Genomic DNA, 20,814 nt, shown 5'->3' with positions numbered 1-20,814 from the left:
GGACTTGTCTGTGAGAAGGGGTGAAGCTTTGCGTGGGGGGGGCGATGTGGCGATGGAGGGAGGGATGGAGGGAAGGAGGGATGCATGAGCTTGTTGCTCCACTATCAACCCGTGACCTCCTGCGTAAGGAAGAGCTGCCAGGAGTGGTGACCACCCTCCTTTCAACATTTTTCAGTGGAAGACGTATTCCTGACTTGCCCACGACTGCAGCTGGGGGTAGGGCAACTTCAAGGCTCTGCTCAGCCCTGCGGCTCCTTGCAGGACCGGCAGCCTCAGGCAGGGGTGATTTATGGGGGAAAACATGACGAATAAGAGCGCCACAGGACAACAGAAGGGAAAAGCCGGGACTTGCGTCTCTTCCAAGGGACAGTCCCACTTCTTACTACACAAGTGTCCCTAAGGAGAAGGCTACCGGACCTATCTCTGCTGGGCCACCCGGGCGAGGAGGCCACAGGTTCGGCCAGCCCCAGCGTGGAGGAGCAGAGGGCTCAGGTGGAGGCGAAGTCCGGCAAAACGGTTCAGGGCAAAGGCCGACCACAAGCTATTTTACACTGCCGCTCAGCTGGGCTGTCCCCCGAGACAAGAGGTGGGCTAGTGCTTCCCTGAGCTGATCTGTATCTGTATCTTTACAGGGAAGTTTAGTGACAAAACACTCCCTTTTTTTTTTTTTTTTTGTGGACAACTGCTCTGACTTCTGTGTTCACAGTCCAAACACAGGTACGTGACAGCAAACCCCCCCAACTTCCATTTGGGGTTTCTGTTTCAAGACAACCCACCTCACCTGCTCTCTGGCAGTGCCACCAGCACACCTCTCGTCCACTGCACTGATTTAACAGAAACGCACCACCTCAGCGAAGACAAACAGCTCCTGCACCAACAGCGAGCAGAAGAACTTGCTGGAAGGTGCGGGTGAATCTCCAGGGCTCTCTGCCTGCCAAACCCAGCACCTCTGGAGCCCAGATCGACTCTTGCACATCGAGGGGAAGACTCGGCAGCTGCCAGCACGGCGAATCCCCCTGCCTGCAATGGGACGGGAGGAGGAAAAGGGTCTATCTACTTGGAAACAGAGAGATGCCAGTATATTTAGCAAATCCTGTGCTCAGATCCATCTAAGTATTCGTACCAGAAATGACTTCTCCCTGCATCCCCCCAGAACCAGGGTAACAGATAGTACAGTTCAATCAAACCAGGCACCTCCTCTTGAAAAATGCTGTGTTTACCACCATTGTCTTGTTCCCCGGGATAACGTACCAAACCCCTAGCAATGAGAATGAAGAATCTTTTTTTTTATTTTTTTTCCAGCTTTATTTCTTTTTTCCCTGTGAAAATGCAGGTCAAAATTGTTAATTTCAAGAAATCACAGTTTTATAAAGTGTCATTCGTTCAATACAAGCTAGTCATTCTGTCGTCTTCACCCACGCCAGTACTGCCCATCCCAAAGAGATTATCAGCTTCGCATTGCTTTGCCAACAGCCATTTTTCCAGACTTTCGGAAGAAGCTACATGACAAGAGCCATCTGTGTTTATCACTCCTACTGCTATTTGTCCTTCCTACCCTGAACCGGGGTTCTGTCCTAGAGACTAGTTATGTATTAGACACAGTTTCAGCCAAATTTTAACATGGATAATGAAAAGTTTTCCTGACTTTCGCTTCTATCAGTACTGCACAGCCAGCCTTGATCTGGAAGCTGAACTTTTTATGCCTGTCACAGCAAAAATGACCAGCCAAATTGAGGAAACTGTCCTGGCAGTAGGATAGAGTCGAGGAGATCCCAAACTGGTAGGTAGCAAAACCACGAAAACCCTGGAGATACTCCTGAGAGCAGAACCATGTCACAGGACAGTAAGAAAGCACCAGTGGTTTGTGGTATGCGCCGAAGCGTCTTTCCCATCCGGCAGGGACTGCCGACGCCGCAGCCCGCTCGTCTGGGCCGGCTGTCACATAAAAGATTTGTTAGGTGGAAATCTGCAGCCTCACTTTTTCACTTGAGGTTGCAGCAAAAATAGGACTGAAGGTTTTGGCCAAAACGAACAGGACGGAGATACTGGCTAATGCTGGTGTGAGAGTACAGGAGAACACAGACACCTCCATCTACCCAACAAAAACATTCTGGGTTCGTAAGGGTTTACTGCCTTTCACCCGTTCGTGTAGGTGGTCTGAGATTAACGTTAATGCTATAGATGAAGTGTAAAGCTCAGAAGTCCCGTAAAGAGAGGGCTGCTGCATCCTGCCCTCCCGCTCCGCAGAACTCGAGTCTAACGCCAATGTACAAACCCGTACACCTGTACGTGGAAGCGTTTTGCAGACAACAGTGAAAGCCACGAGATGCAGCCTTTGGGAAGGGAACAGACCATGCTTTCGTATTGACGCATCACCAACAGCGATGTGTCATATTGACGCATCACCAACAGACTCTTCTTAGAAACAATCAACAGGTTTTTCTCCTCCCCCCACCCCCCCCCCACCCCCCACCCCCCCTCGAGAGGAAGCCCAGGAAGGGTGTCAGGCGTGGGGAGACTGGTTGGGGCTCCAAATATGTGCTTGGGAGCTCCTGGGAAGGCATTTTGATCCCTCCTGCTCCAGAACCTACAATTCTTAGAAGTTTATGGTATCTGAAAAAAACAAACAACCAAAAATTGAGCCAACCTACCCATTCCCCCCACTCCTTCCTGGAAGGGATGTGCGTAATGTGTTAATTGTTTACTAAAAAGACTCTTAATGTGGCATTTCAGACATAATTACGTGCCTATTTTGGACAACGTATTAAGTGCTTTATAACAAAAAGTGCTATAAAAACTATACCCATAGTGGTGACAGGTTTAATTTTTCTTCAAGAGTTACACTTTTTTATTACATCACAACTTTAGTTTTCTGGTGAGGGATGTCACTGCTAGTGTATCAAAACCAGCCAATGTTCTGGGAGATCAAAGGGAAAGAGCATCCGTGGCTTAAGGAGCACTGGTCCTTAAGGCTCAGAATATAACTTTTCCCAGCTATTTTCTAAGTGAACTTCACTTGAGAAAACTGCAAATATTCCTGCCCCATTGTGCCCCCCAGAACCAGCATGGATCCGGCAGGGCCTACCTTGCTTTTTGGGAGCTGTTTCTCTATCAGTCCTGGATATCTATCCGGCTCTGGCCCCTGCTCAGAGGCCACTGTAATTAACAGCACTCTGGAAGAGCCACAGCACACCATCAAGCGGCCGTGATTTCCAGGCGTGCAAGGACCTTGAGCAGTCCTAAACAAGAACACTCACAGCTTACACCTCCCTCTAGTTTTGTTTTGGGTTACAGAAGGGCTAACAACACCTGCCCATCTGAATTTGACCCATACAGTTTCAGTACATTCCAAACAACTCACAAATCAGTAAAAAAAACCAAACCCCACGTTCAAAGCTTAAGGCATTCTGGGCCCAGCTGCCCATCCCACTCCTTTAACACATTTTGATGTAAGGGGAGCAGTGCGAAGCCTCGTGCCAGTCCGTACGTGTTGGTGAAGACAGGCTGAGCTAACACGCCGCGCAGAACTGGGGCACTGATCTCCAGCAGAGGGGCCGAGCGGCTGGACGGATTGATAGCTGGGAGTGAGATTTTATAAACGCGGCAGCAAAATTCAGACTTTGTCCAAGCTGACTGAGCCACCGTCCCTTCCCCCTCCAGGGGGAGCTGCCTTGGACGGGACAGTTCACACGAAATCCCAAGTCAGTGGTGGAAGGAGGATGGAGGAATACAATCTCTCCATCCTGCCCACCAAGGAACACCATACCTTCCTCCTGCCCTACCTACGTTGGCAGCAACACCAGAGAGATAGCACCAGCCCCTGAGTCGGGGAGGAGACCTGAAGATGACAGCTGTAAGCAAAGCTCTTTCTGGGAACAAAGTTCTGTTCTGATTCAAGAAGGAAGCGTCTGCGGGGAAGGGTGGGAGGTGAAACCAAGAACGCAGCTAGTTACTGCTGTCGATTTTCCCCATGCAAAAGGCTTGAGGTAGAGATGATGTTACCCAAAGCCTACAGAAACGTTGTTTTCCTTCCAGCTAGAAGGAAGCTGGCCAGCTCCCAGTGGCACAAACAACCACAGCTGCACTGAAGATACTCAACCTCCTCCTTTGGGCAAGCCCAGCAACTACCAGCTTCACCTCGGAGGCTGAGCAACACGAGCTCTCATCCAATCCCTCTATTCTCCTGAAAAGCACAATCGCATTCCTCCGAAAAGCAGGAATTTCCACCCACCATCCTCAAGCTCAACCTAACACTCACACCCAAAACAAGTAATTCCCACTGTTCTGGGGAACACCTAAGCACAGGACATGTCTTGGAACTGGATCAGAACAGACAACAGAAGTGAGGCCCGAGAGCAGCGAGCTGCTGAACCGCTATCCTACTTCAGCACAAAACACCAGCAACTGCACTTGGTGCTCCATGGCAGGGGTGGTTGGAAGCTTTTGCAATTCCTTCTTTCAACAAGGTAAAAACCTCCAAAACAGGAGTGGCTTCATGGCCTGTTCTCCAGTTGACCGTGTTTGACTCGCCATGTCCAGCTGACGCTGCAGTCGGGGGCAAGGGTGCACTGCAGCTCAATACCAGAGTCGGGGACCTCCATGTCGTAGTGAACTGGTTGGCCTTCTTTAGTAACCAGACTGAAAGCAGGGACTGGTATCTGTGAAGCAGAACAAACAGATCTGAGTGGCGCTTCAAGACTTTTTGAGAACGCAATATCCTCTTATCAAACCCAGCAAACAGCTTCCCAACCTGAGAAAAGCTCCTGGAGAGAGGCTTGTGCTTGGCAGGAACATCCTAACCTTCTCTTATAAGAAAGTATCTCAGAAACTGGACTAGGTAGCGTTCACCCCGCTGTCCAATTGCCTCACCCAAGTTTTTGACCATTGCTGGTGGTTCCTGAACTGCCTATGTTTGGGCACTGTGAATTCCTCTGCAGGGTAGTGATATTTTGCTTTGTGATGTCCAAGAGAACAAAGTACACCAAAGAGAACCAACACCACTAAAACATTTTCTGGACTTCCGCAACCTCTTTGGTTCGAGATGACCACCACATTTTACACTCAGATGAGTCACAGGCCCACAAACACTCAGGAGTTTCTTTCGGGGACTGCCAAAGAGGCCCACAGTGAGGTTCACTGGAGTCTGCCAATATCTCCTCCAACCTCACAAGTTAGAAGCATAACAGCCAAACACAGCCCGTTTCCCTTAGCTGATATTACTACTCTTGATGAAAAAGTCATATAATGATTCTTCTTTAGGGAAAGGGGAATGAATTTATCTTTATAGTCAAGGAGAAGGATTTTTAAGCTGCAGTACAGGTACTTTCTGAGATGGAGATCCCTATGGTCCCTATGACAGTTCGCAATGGTTTATGATTCAGAAAATACCTCCTGGTGTCACACTCATAACAGAAACACTGAAGTTATGTTACTAAATGTGTCATCAGGATCCTTGAATGGACTTCTGGGTCACTGGTATTAGGGCATTATGGAAGAAATTGCTTCTCAGACAAAATGCTGTACTTACTCCCAGCTTTGTGTCTCACCTGGCTGCTTATCCCAGTGGCAATGTCTCCCACCTTTGTCCTGTGGAAATCCCTGATGTGTAAATTTTCTCCGCTTAGCAACTGGATCTGGATTTTCACTCCTGAAATGCGCAAGAGAAGTCATTAGCTTCTGCTGTAGGCATAATGACTTCACAGACCAACACAGAAAAATTGACTAGCAAGGCACATACATCAGAACTCAGTTTTGTCATTAAGCATTTAATTTATATAGGTCTTTTGCTGAGCATGGAGGCTCGCTGAAGACAACAATGACTCACAGAGCAGAGCTGGATTTAGCACGCAAGCAGCTGAAGAGATGTATTGATTTGCACAACGTGCCCTCAAAATTACTTTGTAGACATTTACGGTTATAAAGCGTACATTCTTGCACATGGTAGTTGCACGGCGCAGGGCATACAAAGCTGAACCAGACTCTGCATTTGGGAACTTCTCCGGCTTTTACTAGACTATACAGACTTGAGCGCCTTCCACACATCTATGACGGGGGCAGACTTGGCCTCTTGACAACCCACGTGCTTTTAGGAGGGTCTGTGCTGACACAGTCACTGAAGGATAAGAAGAGCTCAAAGAGTCCATATCCCAGACCCTCTAGATACTGAGAAAATGATACCCAACCATTTATCTAAACCTCAGAAATGCAGACTCACCGTTGAAGTAGCTGGGAGTGTCTGTGTGCCGACTGCGGTTCAGCAGGTTGTTCCAACTGAAACTCTGTCCATCTGCCTGGCTGTTCCAGGAATGAATCCCAGAGCTCATAGTGTCCCTCAAGCTATGAGAAGCCTTCATGGAGTTCTGCAGAAGTAAGCACAAGTTTGTCAAAGGCTCCTAAAGAAAATGAGCTTGCACAAGAGAAACATTAAAATAACCTTAGGAAGAAAAAAGTAGAAATCCACAGGGATCTAGGCTGGGCCTTGAGTTATTCAGCATTTACCTGCTGTCTAGAAAAGGGGATGAACAGCAATGCAACAGTTTGCAGACACGGTAAGTTATTCTCAATAGTCAAATCAATAATCAGCTGAAGAACTGGATGAGGAAAAAAAGGGTTTTATCATACTTAGTGACAGGAGAATAAAGCACCACATAAAATTCTAATGCCAATAAGTGACAAGTAACAGCCAGGAAAAACAATTAACTGTAGATAAACAACTATGGACCCTACATTGCTTGGAAAATTCTATGCTATCTTAGAGTCATAGTCAAAGACAATCTGACAACATCAGCATAGTGGTGAGTACCAGTCAAAAGTCAAATGTTAGGGTTAGATAGTAGGGGAAAAAAAAAAAACCCAAACCAAAAGCAGAGTCACATCCCATGCTGCACACCATGTTGTGTCAACAGCTGAACTACTGCACAGAACTCTGCTCAACCCTCCTCAAAAAGCATTAGAAGGCCGAGAAGAGGAACAGAAATAGGAAACAAAGATGATCACAGTCAGAAATGACTCCTGTAGATGGCAGGCTACACAATTTTGGAGGCTGTGTCTTTGAAAACAACGACTGAAGGGCTTACGTCCTTTCCTGGTTCAACAAGGCTTATTCAGTGTTTCTCACTGGTATTCCCTACCTTATGAACACCAGAGACAGAGCAAACAAAATTAATTAAACTTAGTATTTAAGTAACTTAAACTATGTAAGTCATTAGAACGAATGGTTTAAAAGAAGTTCATGGAGAACAGAACCATCCAAGATTAGGGTCTCTGTTCTTCTGCCCTATCCTTCTGGTCTTTCCCTAAACATGCCTTTAGTGGCCACTGCCAGGAAGAAGACCCTGTGCTGCACAGCTGTTTGGTCCAACTTGGTCCAGCTCCTACACTCATCACTGCTTCTTCAGTTCCTTTCTTCTACACAGTGAGGGTTACGGCTGCTGACACATTCCAGATCCACACACTTGGTGCTTACTGTGAGTATACAGCACAGGAAGGCAACTGGAGGAGAGCGATCCATGCTGGACACTAAACTGGAGAACAACTACAATGCTAAATACCCCATTGTCCAAGAACAAAGATTTCTTCCCAAGGTACTCTTTAGCAAACTGGGTGTTCAAAAAGCAGCAAACAAACATGAGAAACTCCAGATGTCCATTGGTCACAGCTTCCAGTTTCCCAGAGGTGGTTACCGGCCACCCCACACGCAGCCAGGGGTCACCATGGGGCCAGCACCCATTTATACTCACCTTCTCACTGGCATCAGACACAAACGGGCTGTCAATGCTGAGACATGAAAGCATTTGTTCTTGCTCTTCCAGCGAGTAAGGCTGTGAAAGGCTGTTCAAAAACAGTTCTGCAAGCAAAAGGAAAGAGAAGGAAGACATTTCCAGTGATTCCTTTCATGCTTCCCTGCTCTAATCACAGCTATTGCAACTAATACCCAAATCTTCTTCAGCATTATCTAACAGACATTAATATTAGTGTCTGCAAAACACACAACACACAATTCCTCTGCTAAGCAGAGGCTACTGCTACCACTGTGAAAACAGGGAAACTGGGCCAGAAAGGACAGATGAATTGTGCAATGACATGCAAAATACCAGAGACAGGACTAGCACCCAGAATTTCCCACTTCCTGCCCATTATGACACCTATCAGCCTTCCCTCTAGATCCATCTGCATCATACCCAGGGAAAGGTCAAACTTCTGTACTTGACTCTTGCAGTAACTTGCACCGATAATATCCAGACCTGACAAGACTGCTGAAGATCCAAAGCCATTTGAGAAGAAAGCTGGCCCTCAGCAACCCCTAAAATGCCATTCCTCAGTTCCGTGACAACAGTTACATTTCAAGAGATTTTTTTCCTAGCTTGAAGTTTTCAGTTCATTTACAAAGACTAGAAAATATGGGATTCAAAAAGGGAAAGGTTGAGTTGTACTGGGGCAGTGGAACTGCGCTATTACTTCACTGATTCTCACACTGAACTTACTGCTGGTTTTCAAATTCTGGATTGCTGCTGGTAATCAAATTTGTTGGCTGCTGGCTACAGGTTTTCCAATGCCCAGAATTAAAAATGACTTTAACGATATGGCTTCATTTGACATCTCCCATCCAATAGGCATACCCCTTTTTTAAAAGAATTATGTCTGAAAACCTAAAATTGCAGATGAAGTCAGAATTGCAGACACTGTTTATGCGACGCACGTAAGCACAGGTCTGAAACTGGCTGGTTTTTGAGAGGTTCCTGCACCTCTCACAGAGGTTCACTCCACTGTTCAGAGAGTGGAAGAAAATCCTGACCACTACCTTTGTGGCATATTTATTTGGCTAAGAACTACTAGCTTTGGTAATTTCAAGGAAGGCTGAGCAATTTGTGTAATGAGAGACAAACTATGAACAAAATGACATCCAAGCTCAAAACCCAGAAATAACTGTCAAGAAGCCAAAAGAAAGCAGCTGTATTTTTATCATGTTCTCAAGCATGAGAGAATTCAGTTCTCAAGCTGAATTCTCTACATAGCACATGGCTTACCTATTTCCAGCTGCTGAAGCTCTTGTTCCGAAATGGTTGTTGCTTTCTCCACATGGCTGCAGCTCTTCAAAGGGAGAGGAGTCGAGGAGAGAGGTGGAGGATCCCAGGTCTCAGATAACTCCTTGCACACGTTCCAAGGGGTTCCCTCGACCTCCTCTGTTTGCTCCAGAGACGGCGGTGGTGGTAGGACTGGGCTTGCACAAGAAACTTTGACTGCCAATTTTGGGTCAGAACCAGTCTCAGAAACTGGGCTCACTGTGGGGGACAGGGATGTCTGTGGATTGTTCTCTTTGTTCAAAGATAAACGTCTAGGCTCTCTGTATTCGCCTTTCCAGGGGCTTGTCACACCTCCCACTACAAAAACAAAAAGCACACAAACATTATCAAACAAAGAAAAAAAATAGAGGTAAAAGTTTTCCTTCACAATCAGAGTTTCTGAACTGTATCTCGCTGTAAAATGCTCACTAGATACCATTACTACTTCAGCCAAGTACGAGCCCAGCCACAGCAGACACCTTAATAAACCCACATAAAGCACAACATCGTCTGCTTCAAGCAGAGAAGGAAGAAAGAGCATGTGACAGCACACAGGAAATTTTAATTTATTTGGGCAAGAAACACCTCACTGCGGGCAAAAGCTATCAACCCCAAAATATACATCAATGCTGAAGCCTGTGCTAACGATATACCGAACAGTAAAACATACTGGTATTCCCCATAGGACCACGCTGACACAACTAGCAATGGGCCGTTTTGCCAACGTGGATAAGAAGCTTTAGATACAAGACATTTCTACCTTCTTCAAGTGCGACGCTAGTCTTAGTTTTTAGTTCAGATGCAGATGCCCTCTGAACTGGCTCTTTCTCCAGACCCATTTTAATAATCTCAGCAGTGAGAGGGTTGCAGGAAGGTGGAATTTCCCTCAGAGGAGGCGGCTCTTTAGCTATCTGTGTAACAAACAGGAAGTGAAGGAGGTTAGACCAGAGAGGCTTCGTTTGATTTCAGAAAGGTTCTTCCCACCCTGAGAGCGTTTCCAACTGAAATTACAGCATTAAATGAGAGACCTGAGTGGTAATTTTATTACAGCTGAATGGCTAAAAAAGTCACACCCAAGTCATGAGCAGGATATGAAAGAATCAGCCCCAGTACATGTAATACACAGCGGTCTGAGAGGCGTAAGAAATGATCGGCTTCCAAAGCAAGGTTAGCATCATCCGAGACACCCAGCTGGCTCTCAGCCAGCCTTCCCGAAATGACTGCTAGGGGTAATAATGACACCTCACAGGCTTACATACCTTTTCCTGGGGATACTTTGGGTCACTTACCTTCAGACAGAGCGGGTGATTGTAATACTGGGTCCAAGGGTGGCACCCATTCAGCATGTGCAGCATCATACAGCAACTGCTCCAGATGTCCACCTTGGAGTCACAACGCTTTCCCATGACTACCTCCGGAGCCATATGAGTCTCCGTGCCAGGCACATAGTTCCCTGAAACCATCCAGATGAAAACTCACTGCATGTAAACTAGAGAGTTGTTCCAATGCGACTGCTGGGAAGCCTAAGGCAGCCTCCTTGTCGTTTCAGTTAAAGTGAGAAACGAGTCACCTTAACCCAAAAAGCAGCATTGTGTACTCTTATAAGCTGCTCAAAGGCTACATCTCCATATCAGTCTCATCCCTTATGCACAGAACAGGTATTGAATTCCCCTCCCAAGCAAATTTGGGAGGCAAAACATGACACTCCATTGGTGAGCTCAGCATCAGAAAACATATCCTTCTCTTTCAACAGCTGCATTAAGAAGCACTATAAAGTTTAACTGCCCAAAAAGTCAGTGAGGAATTTTGCTTTGTTGGAGTTCAGGATTCTTCCCCAGCAGTTTAGTGAGGTTACATGACAAGTCAGAGTTAAATTTTTAAGTTTCAACGTGGTTTCTTGCAGGAGCAAAACACTGAATGCAGTATGCTGACATAACCTCACAAAAAATACAACAGCCTTCTAGACTGGGAGATAAAGACAACCTTCCAACCTTAAGTTCATTTTAGCTGTCAGTGGGATACACCACAGTAATATCAATAAATGTGACACTATGAACAATGTTAAGTCTGGAAAATACAGTTGCTTGCAAATGAGGTGTATGTAAATGTTTAAAAAGAAAGAATGAGTCAGTAGGGCAATTCTTTAGAATTGCAGTGCAAAATCCTTACCTGTGACCAAGCACTTTCCCAGGCCATCCGGATGAAGGTGAGCAGAGTGACCAAAGTCACACAGAAGAGCCCTGCTTCCATCATCAGACAAGAGCACATTTTCCGCTGGCAATGAGAAGTTTTTAATTAGTCAGTCTCCTTTATCACCGAGATGGAAAAAAGCCAAAAGCCCACAGAACTACAGTTTTTTGAGCCCAAACCAATGTCTATTACCCCTATGGCGTGTCACCGGTTGAAGCAAGAACACAGCTATAATTATCTCTACTTATAAACTACCAATTATCTGCCCTGGAGATTCCTCTGCCCCGGTAGTGGGGCAGCCTGGGCAAACAGCCTGCCAGACCCACCAGATGACAAAAAGAAAGAGGTGCCACATATGATATGCCCAGCTGTTTAGAACCAAGTTAAGCTCTAATATCAAACACAGAGCTGAAAAATCTAGTAAATAACCTTGTGCCACTCAGTAACTTAATCTCCAAGCAGTGTGCCTCTTGTAAGAAAAAGGAAAGAATAAGGTACCTTAAGCACCATCCCACCTTTTACATCTCCATGGAGAATGTTTTGAGCATGAAGATACTCCAAGCCCTCTAATGCCTGGCCCAAATAACTGAGGGCTCTGTCCTCTGGCAGGCAGCCACTCTGTTTAATTAGCTGACCTAGTGAGCCACCTAGAAAGGAATCCAGAGAGTCCATGTTAGCTTATCTTTAAAGTCTTCCCAGCATCACCGGCGTTCCTCATTGTTTCTGACAGAGAAATGAGAACTGCCAGGTCTGACAGCCCTTATCTTCCACATGTGGGTCTGTTCCTTTTGTTTATTCCCAGAGTTCTTACTGCCCACAGAAACTGGCCTCTTCCACGAAGCCTTTTGCTTAGCGCCAGTTTAACGGCGTTGCTTTATATCAAAAGCAACTACTCTGTGATCAGATCAGACACTACTAGGTGCTACTGATCACCAGACGATCCTTCACAGGCCGTGATTTTCATGGTCCTGGCTGGAAAAAGAGCATCAAGGCAACGGAAGCATCTAGGTGTGCTTATACAATACCCCCTTTTCCAGTACAATGTGGTTTACACGGTGCCACGCAATTAAACATGAAAGCAAAACCCAGCATCAGCTATGTGTTTTAGTGAGAATTTACAGCTACTATTGAAGACATACACGTCTTGAACTGGAGTGAGGCAGGACTGCCAACGATTCCCCCCAAGAAAGAAAGACCATTGCTACACACCAGCAGGGGTTACACATACCTATCCCAACCCACTCAGGAATTAATGCTAGGAACACTCTGGATACACCAAGGAATTAACAGACTTAAAATTGGGGCAGGAGGAAGAGGAGATCAATGTCCACTGCATTCAACAGTTACAATGGTGCTTCCATTTTGGTTGTTCCTTTCTCACCCTCCATCAGCTTCATGAAGATGGTCACCCAAGGTCCTTCCTTCACAGCTCCGTACAAGGGGACAACTTTAGGACTTGTTATTGCAGCACACGTTGTTAACTCCTCTGCACGGAAGTGTTCAACTTGTACCTAGAGAAACAAAGAAGCAGCACTGAACAAATTTTGTGACGAATCCCGACAGAACTATCCCTCCCTGATGCTTGGCTCAGAGTGTCCCGCACTGTTTAACAGCAGACGCACAAGGATAACCTTCGTTAACAGAAATCAGTGGGTACAGCAACAAATGGGAACACTCAGGATGATTCTGAGCAAGGACATACAATGAGAGTCCCTAAATCCTCAGTGTCTGAGTAAAGTTCAGATTTGCCAAAAAAGATGCCAGGCTGCAATACCTCTGGCTTACAGCTGAGTACTGGTAATCTTCTGGAGGAAGGTCATTTCTGTCTCAGTTAAAAAGATAATACTGACAACTCAAGCATTGTGCTTTCATGAAAGAAAAAAAAAATATCAAAGGATAGTGGAGTACTTGGCAAAAATTAAACTTCCCCAAAACAGAAGGGAATATGAAATATGGCCACAAGCCGTGATTGACACTATCACCTTTACACTATCACCTTTTTAGGTGGTACTCAGCCCGCACAGAAAAATGGTTAAAGAAAAACTCTACTCACTAAGTTTGGCCAAACAAAATAAACCAAGAATTTGCTAAAGACCAGAAGGAAAACATGAGTCATTAAGTTTCTGGTGGGAAAAGGATGTATCATGTTTCTTCACTGTCAGCAATCCAGCTATAGCTGGTTTTCTTTAATCTCAAGAATTTGGAGAGCAGGTGCTTACAACACCAAGTATGGTGAAAGAAGGTCGGGCAGTCCCCTTCTGACACAGGTAGACAGCAGGAATGCCAGACAGTTACCGATGTATAATGAAATACATCGTAGTTAAGTGTTCAACTTGCGTGCTAGAACTCACTGGTTTAAGAGTTTGATCTGAGAAGATGTATTTCTGATCTACAGAACTATCCTTTGAAATCCTCCAATAATTAGGAGAAAAAAAAAAAGGCTGAAATTTTGAAAGACTTCAGCTTCTCCTACTCTCATGTCTGTCTTCTCAGCACTACCACCTCTCCTTCCTGAAAATATACACTAGTAGCGGCTATTTCTCCTAAGACTGTGAATTTGCAACATGGATATTAATTTCAGTAGTGACATACTCTCAGAAAACAAGCTGGACATGTTGCCACAAAATTCCACATCTAAAAAATGAGGATGCAGAATAGGAAATAATTTTATAAATCATAGAATCATAGAATGATTTATGTTGGAGAAGGGACCTTGTAGACAGAAGAAATGGTTAAAAAACTGGACACGCTGTCTTAGTCTTGCCACTTACATCTTTCCACTAGGCGATACATCAAGTTGAGATCAACGCAAACAAGAAAACCCAAACATTTTAAATTGAAAAAAGCAAGTTCCAATTCTTTTTGCATCTAATATTTTTCCACTCAAGACAAACGTTCCCCACAAGCTTGTTGAAGTTTTCTATTGGAGTAATGCGAGAAACATCAGTTCACGAAGGTGATGAAACTATCCAAGTGGTAAGTTCAAACAAAAGAGTTTACTTTCTCATTATCTACTTGCATCATTACTCTGCCTTCACCTCTGAGCCCCCCCACAGTTGCCTACGAATCAATACCCCGATTCAAGTTATATTCCACATGCTCCATACTGCATATGACAATGGCATATCTTGATGTACAACAGACTATTATGCCAGCTTCTGGAAAAATATACATCATTTGCTGCATCTGTAACAGAATCACCTCATTACAATGTGCCAGTACTGCATACGATGCTCACTGAACAGATAAAAGCTCTCTCCGTTTTAAGTGCTTACAGACTGCCTTATTTTTTTCATACTTCATTCCCTTTTCAACAGAGAAAACACCTGCTGTGTCACCATTTACACTAGACAGGTTTTAAGATGAGGATAGTTAGCTAAGCAGACAACTCACACAGCCGTTCCTCCCCCGCAGTCACTAGGAACACACTTATAATCTTTCCAAAATCTCTACTCTCTTGGTCTGCCTCAGCACAAGACCCAAGACGCCTCGTAGCACGCTTGGGTGGTCAAATGAACCCATTTCTGGCTGCTAAGCACATATAGGTTCTCCATCTGCTTCTTCTCTCCATGCCATCACCTTGAAGTTTTTCCTTGGACATAACCACAGCAGCATTTCACTGTAACTGTACACTAAGGTACCTACAGTCCGCGGTAGCTGGAAAGAGACTTTTTCTCTCTATGCCTTCTTGTGTCAGGAAAACCCCCCTTTCTCACACATAATTACCTTTTTGGCAGCACACTGGAATCCAGTCTGTTTGTCCTCTATTTTGTATACTTCTCCAAAAGAGCCAATGCCCAAAGAACCGTGACACTTGGTCCAATGAATCTCTTCTCGGTACTCATAATCCACTGGCTTTAGTTTCTGGAAGTTAAAAATCAGAAAACAAAATGAAGCAAGGAAAGAAACACTTACCTGTTGAGTTCCACAGAGAAAGACCCACATTTTCAGAAAAAGCACCATGATAGATACGGCCACACCTCTCTAAAAGTCCCTGTACAAAATTACTTCTGTCACACGCTTGAGATGAAGCGATATGGGAGGACCTACTTGATTTCTGTGGGCTCTGTCTGACCTAAATGAGTGCACCCCATTGTTGTAAAGAAAGACTACCGGTATTTGGGTAGCTTTGGAGTTCCAAACTATTCCCTTCACATGCAGGACGTAACTACAAAGCTAAATCCTGCAAACAAAACAAGATTCACATGATTAATTATAGACATCTGTGTCTAAATCTTTTTTATAGTCAGTAGACTGAGATTATGCCTCAGGTCTCAGCGTGAACGTATTCAGGCCGGTAAGTGACACACTGAACTACCCCGACAATACTGACAGGGTCACACTAATTCCAGAGAAGAGTCCTCTAAGAGGAGTTTCAGGTGGCAAGAGAGAACTGAATTCAGAAGAAATGAATCACACCTCTAAGATTTACATGCATTTGCTATGCCCAAGCCCTACATTTGGCAAGGGACAATGGGCGAGTTGCTGGCTTCCTACCAACAGCAGCAGACACGCTTTATGCACCTTCACGATCTCCATGTCCCTGGTTTCTGTCTGTGTCACAGTCCAGGGCATCTATAGCCAATAAAATATTGCAGCCCGTTCACCTGAATGGCCCAGGTTCTCTCACAGGCAAACAGGGAAGACATGTTTGAAGACTAAGCATAGGAACACTTCTCACTTCTCGACAAGTGTGCATATTTTGTGAACGAGCGAACAAATCAGAGCCACCAATCTAAGACATGAAGGGCTTTATAGCCTTCAAAAACCAAACCCGCATCTTTAACCGCCAGTCTTCCACCAGATCAAGAACCGTTCAGAAAACACAGTCTTGTTACAGAAGCTAGAACACGGACACAGATTATCTCTCTTCTGAAGCCCGAGAAACTCTGCCTTCCATGACACTAGTGTGTAGGGTCAGAAGATCACCTCGTTAAGTAGCACGCCTTCGTTTTCATCTGCTTCATGAAATTGTTCCTTCGGGTCCAGACCACCTCCTCTCCACGTCTTGGCTAGGCTGGCTAAATTTTGTGGTTCACCGAGACTCACGCTCCCCTTCAAGGCATCTACCAAGTATTCTTCCACAGAAATCTTGTCCGAACTGGTTTTCATGGACTGGTTGACACATTTGGGGAAACTATATTCTAAGTTTAAGCCAGATAAGTGATGGTCACTGTCGTGATAGTTGAGATCACCGTGGAAGTACGTCTCCAGAGCATTACGTTTCAGGGCATGGAGAGGGCTGTCCAGATGTGGGAAATGGGGGGGTATTATGTTGTAGGGAAAAGGATGGAGAGTTTCAGGCTGTGGAACGCTGTCCCTCTGATAGTGCCGTTTCCAAACATGATTAAGGCACTGAATAGGGCTTATCAACTTGTGCAGTTCTGTTTTGTATTGGCTCCTTGGTGAATGGAGTTTGCCCGTGGACAGAACTTTCTCAGGTTTCTCAAATGGCAAAGGATCGTAGACCAAGTCCTTGTTAAATTCGGGAACCCAAAAATTGTTTCTGTAAAGAAGATTTTGGTGTGATTCATCCTCCTAGAAAATAAAACAAAACAAAACAACTGAGCAGGAACCTCAATACAGCCACCCAAAATTCAATCAAGAATTGTTAGGAGTTTGCAGGGGTCACAATAGTACATAAGGAAGGCTTAAGTATTCTCACCTGGACAGGAATCGGGGTGCAGCTCTCTTGTTCTGGAGTTCTGGGACTTCGCCTGCCAGCAGCCACTGTTTGTATTTTCAGCTTGGACCTTTTCTTGTGACGTTTCTTTTTCGTTTTACCACGATGCCTCCCCCTCCAACAGGTAGGTGCCATCTTCCCCTCCGTTGCATGGGCCACATTGTTAGGGATTTGATCAAGACTGTCTGACCGGCTATTGGAAAGCAAAATGCATGAAGTCTCTTAGATCTGACAGTGAAAGCACACCTCCAGTTAATTACAACCCACAGAAGAAGAATGAGAATTAGCAATTCTGCCTTCTGAGATTTAAAGAACAGAGGACGATAACATAACTTCTTGCCTTCTATCATGTAGCATTTGTAAATTCGATATCAAGGTACAATAGTATATCTCGCATTGTAAGAAAGAAATACGGGGAGGGTGTGTGGGAAGCAAAGCATTAAGTCTCCCAGTATTTGCAAATTCTGCAAGGAGCAGCAAGACAAGACGGCAAAGTAGAGGGAAAAGCACTGAATGTCTCCAGGTTGCTTTGAGACAGTTTGTGTCTATGATTTATAGCGAACACAGAGATTATGTATAAATGCAATCTATTTTAAAAAACTGTTAAAATTAATACAAGTGCTCAGAATACAAATGTCTGCTCTACTTGAAAGAAAAATAGGCTTTGCACCCAAAAAAAAGGGATGACTAAGTGCACTCAAATAAAATAGCTTCAAAAAGCCAAAATGTTCTGGCATGTAAAGCTCAAAACTACAACATGACTTCTAGGAACGCATACATATACAAAACAGCACTGGCCAGCACACCAGCTCGGGGTCTGTCCAAACAGATACAACTCTCAAGAGGAACATTTGCCTGCAGTTATTCAATACCAATTATAGCAGTTAGATATTTTTTTTTAATCAAGTTGTAAGAGAAAACAGGATATTTGATCTTCAAATAAAGAAATCGTAATTGTTCTGTTGATCCATGCAGTGTATCATCTGCCCTCACTGATCAGTGATGCAGTTCACAGCCAGCATTGCTCTCTACATCTTTTCCTGCTGTTTCAGTGCACCACTGAGTGCTAAAACATCCAATAACTAGGGTTCTAGGTGATGGCATTATCACATTGCCTTGAACCTGAACATAGAGCTGGTGTGAATACCACATAAACCCTCTAAGAAATGGTTCACTCTGTATTTCTTCAATTGGTTCATGGGACGTCATAAAGTCAGTGGGCAATGTCAAGCCGTATACCTCGCCAGGCCAGGTTCAGCATCTGAAAGCTGCCAGAAGACAGACAACATCGATTTCCATATCCCAGTTACCTGCTTCAGCCAGCACTGGAGCTGCTTGATAAAATTCCAATATGTGCCCCGATAAAGCACGTAGTCTTCATGAAGAAAAAGTGGCTCACTCTCAGATGACTTCAGAAAAGCAAGACCCTGTTACCCTCCCTTTACCACTTTCAGCTTCTCTTCACAACTCTATTTCTGTTGCTGATGCTATCATTAAGCAAAGGTTCTTCTCTCATCCCCTGTTGTTTATCCTCCCCAGAAACAAAGCAGTTCCTTTTTCTCAGGACTACTTCTAGCAGCAGCCTAGTGTTTCCCACAACTTTTCAAAGATGGTCTACCAAAGTTTCAAAAGCATCAGGACAGTTCAGTTAAAAAAGTCTGAAAACTTTCCCTTGGATGCTTCCACTTCAAGCCCATGAACCTCAAAAAATGAGTCAGTCATTTCAAAACAAATTTGACAAGCCAGAAATAGAGGTAGAAGACAATTAGCAGGCATTGACAGTAAGACAATGCAAGGTGTTCTGAATGGTTTGTGCTTAAACTTATATGTTCTCCTAACACAAAAAGGTTTTGAGGAAGATGTTTGGGGAAAAAAACACACTCTTCCTGAGCCTCAGACAGAAAAGCTAATCCAAACAGGAGTACTTTTGGAAAAAATACTGTAAGCACACAGAGCCAGGGTGATTTGGAACAGGTCTGCACGCATAGCAGTGAAGGTGGGTAGTCATGTTAAGGAATCTCTCACCTGTAACGCTTACTATGAGCAATAAAGGATCTCTCTGATAAAGTGGGGCTGAACTCCTGACTGTTTTCACCTGTGTGAAAGAAAACAGGATCATCACATGTCTTCAAGATCAGGCAAGGTCTCTCCTGGTAAAAACTGGACTAAGAAACAACTCTACCAACTTGCTAAACCAAACAGCGATCCAGACAAATCCCCATGCAGTTGTGCCACACCACTCACACTAACTTCTTCCTCCCCCAGCATGAGACAGCTTCCCAGCACCGCAATCTCCTGATGCCCCAGCTCTTTCCCACCTCACAGCTTTACTTTGTTTTTCTTCTCTTTCCCCCCACCCTCTTTTAAAACACCTTTCAGAAGTCAGCCAAGAACACATGACCCAAGCAGGACACAGGTTTACAGTCAAAGCGGCTAGGTGCAATGGCCACATGCTGTTCTGTTATTTATGCTTCATTCAGTGGATGCTGCCACATTATTAGGAGATTTCACGAGCCTCCTAAATAGAGACTGGGATGTGTCACCAACTCCACCCCACTCGGGATTACAAATAGATTTCAGCTCAGCTCTCCAGGAGTGCAAAGTGAGTGAAATCTCATACCGCACTGCACATTCCTTTTTCTCAATGAAGAGCACACCGCCCTGCTACTTACATTCTGCTTGGGCAATAATAGAAATTGATGCACAGCCTCCTTCTGTTTCTTCTTTTGCTGTTCCTTTGGTGATTACATCATTCAGGATTTTCCACTGACTGTGAAAGATGACCTTCTTTGAATCTTCTACTTTGCAAACACTGCTCTGCTTTTCACTCACTGTCTCATTCAGCCCCTTTGTAGCTGTGAGCTCCTTCTTGTGCTTGACGGCTGGATCAGGAGCTCCCTGGCATGTAATTCCCATCACTGCCATTTCACAGGTTCAGAGAGTCACTGAGTAAGAACAAAAAAACAAAGCAAAAAACTTGTCAAAATGCTTAACTTCACAGGCAGAAGCAGCTTCAAGTTCCTGAGAAAGAGGAGGCTGCTGAAGGTTATCAAATTACTAAATCATTCAGACCAAATCAAGGTCCTACCCAATGTCTGAGCATGAAGCTGAAAAAGGATCCAAGACTGCCAGCTCCCCATCCCTGACTTGTACCACTGAAGATCTGAATAATCAACGTTGTTCTCAGTATTAAAAATATGAGACCACACAGGTTTCAAAGGCAAGTTTATTTCTTGGTATATTCCCTTAGTTTAAATACAAACAGTGAAACCATAAAGAAGAGGGAAGTCTTGCATCACTAAACAGGAAGAATATTCACCCCCAAAAAAAGAAAAAAAGAGAAGATACCAAAGATTTTCTCATAGAGTGCACGTAGGAGAAATTACATTGTGCTCCCACACCACATAAAATGGCCATAAAATCCTGCTAATTACTTTCTTCCTTGTACTCAGTCACCCTTAAATCCATTTCTCATTTTTTCTTCCTATGAAACAAGGCTAGGCAATCAGCCTGCCCATACATAACTCCTCCCTCGCTCCCCTTCCGTCTCCTCAATCACTAATAACTTCTGAAATACTTGGTTGAGCCAGACAAAAGCAGAGCTCTTACGGTGCATGGGATTAATGCAAGTTGGTGGTGGAGAGAGGACAGCGACGGTGCTGGAAAAAGATGATCCCCTCCGCTTGGCAGCAGCTGGCGAGTCAATCAGCACGGCTGCTGGCTGACCAGTTAGCGTAAATGTAGCTCCAAACAAGTCCCAGCACATGCCAAATCTTGGCCAATTGGCAGGGCAGAGGAAGGTGGAAGGGAGCCAAGGGTGGAAAGGGAGAAGCATAAAGAAGCATGGAAGCAAGGCACCGCCGGATGGGACAGGGGTAT

The 20,814-nt window shown here is 44.8% G+C and overlaps 1 protein-coding gene across 1 annotated transcript; it reads right to left on the bottom strand.

Annotated features, from left to right (window-relative positions):
- Positions 1 to 2,480: 2,480 nt before the first annotated feature.
- Positions 2,481 to 19,866, bottom strand: MAP3K14 (mitogen-activated protein kinase kinase kinase 14). The gene is made up of 15 exons (XM_082495143.1): positions 19,608 to 19,866; positions 18,961 to 19,030; positions 16,918 to 17,128; positions 16,182 to 16,790; positions 14,979 to 15,116; positions 12,634 to 12,763; positions 11,768 to 11,899; positions 11,232 to 11,336; positions 10,352 to 10,515; positions 9,823 to 9,973; positions 9,027 to 9,380; positions 7,740 to 7,846; positions 6,215 to 6,359; positions 5,547 to 5,647; positions 2,481 to 4,658 (listed from the first exon to the last, which is right to left on the bottom strand). The coding sequence occupies exons 1-15, from the start codon at positions 19,858 to 19,860 to the stop codon at positions 4,494 to 4,496; spliced, it is 2,835 nt and encodes a 944-aa protein (XP_082351269.1). The 5' UTR covers positions 19,861 to 19,866; the 3' UTR covers positions 2,481 to 4,493.
- Positions 19,867 to 20,814: the final 948 nt, after the last annotated feature.

Source organism: Vanellus vanellus (genome assembly GCF_965231255.1).
Source record: "Vanellus vanellus genome assembly, chromosome: 24".
Taxonomy (NCBI): Eukaryota; Metazoa; Chordata; class Aves; order Charadriiformes; family Charadriidae; genus Vanellus; species Vanellus vanellus.
The sequence above is the reverse complement of the archived record's forward strand: the minus strand, read 5'-3'. Positions and strand labels throughout refer to the sequence as shown.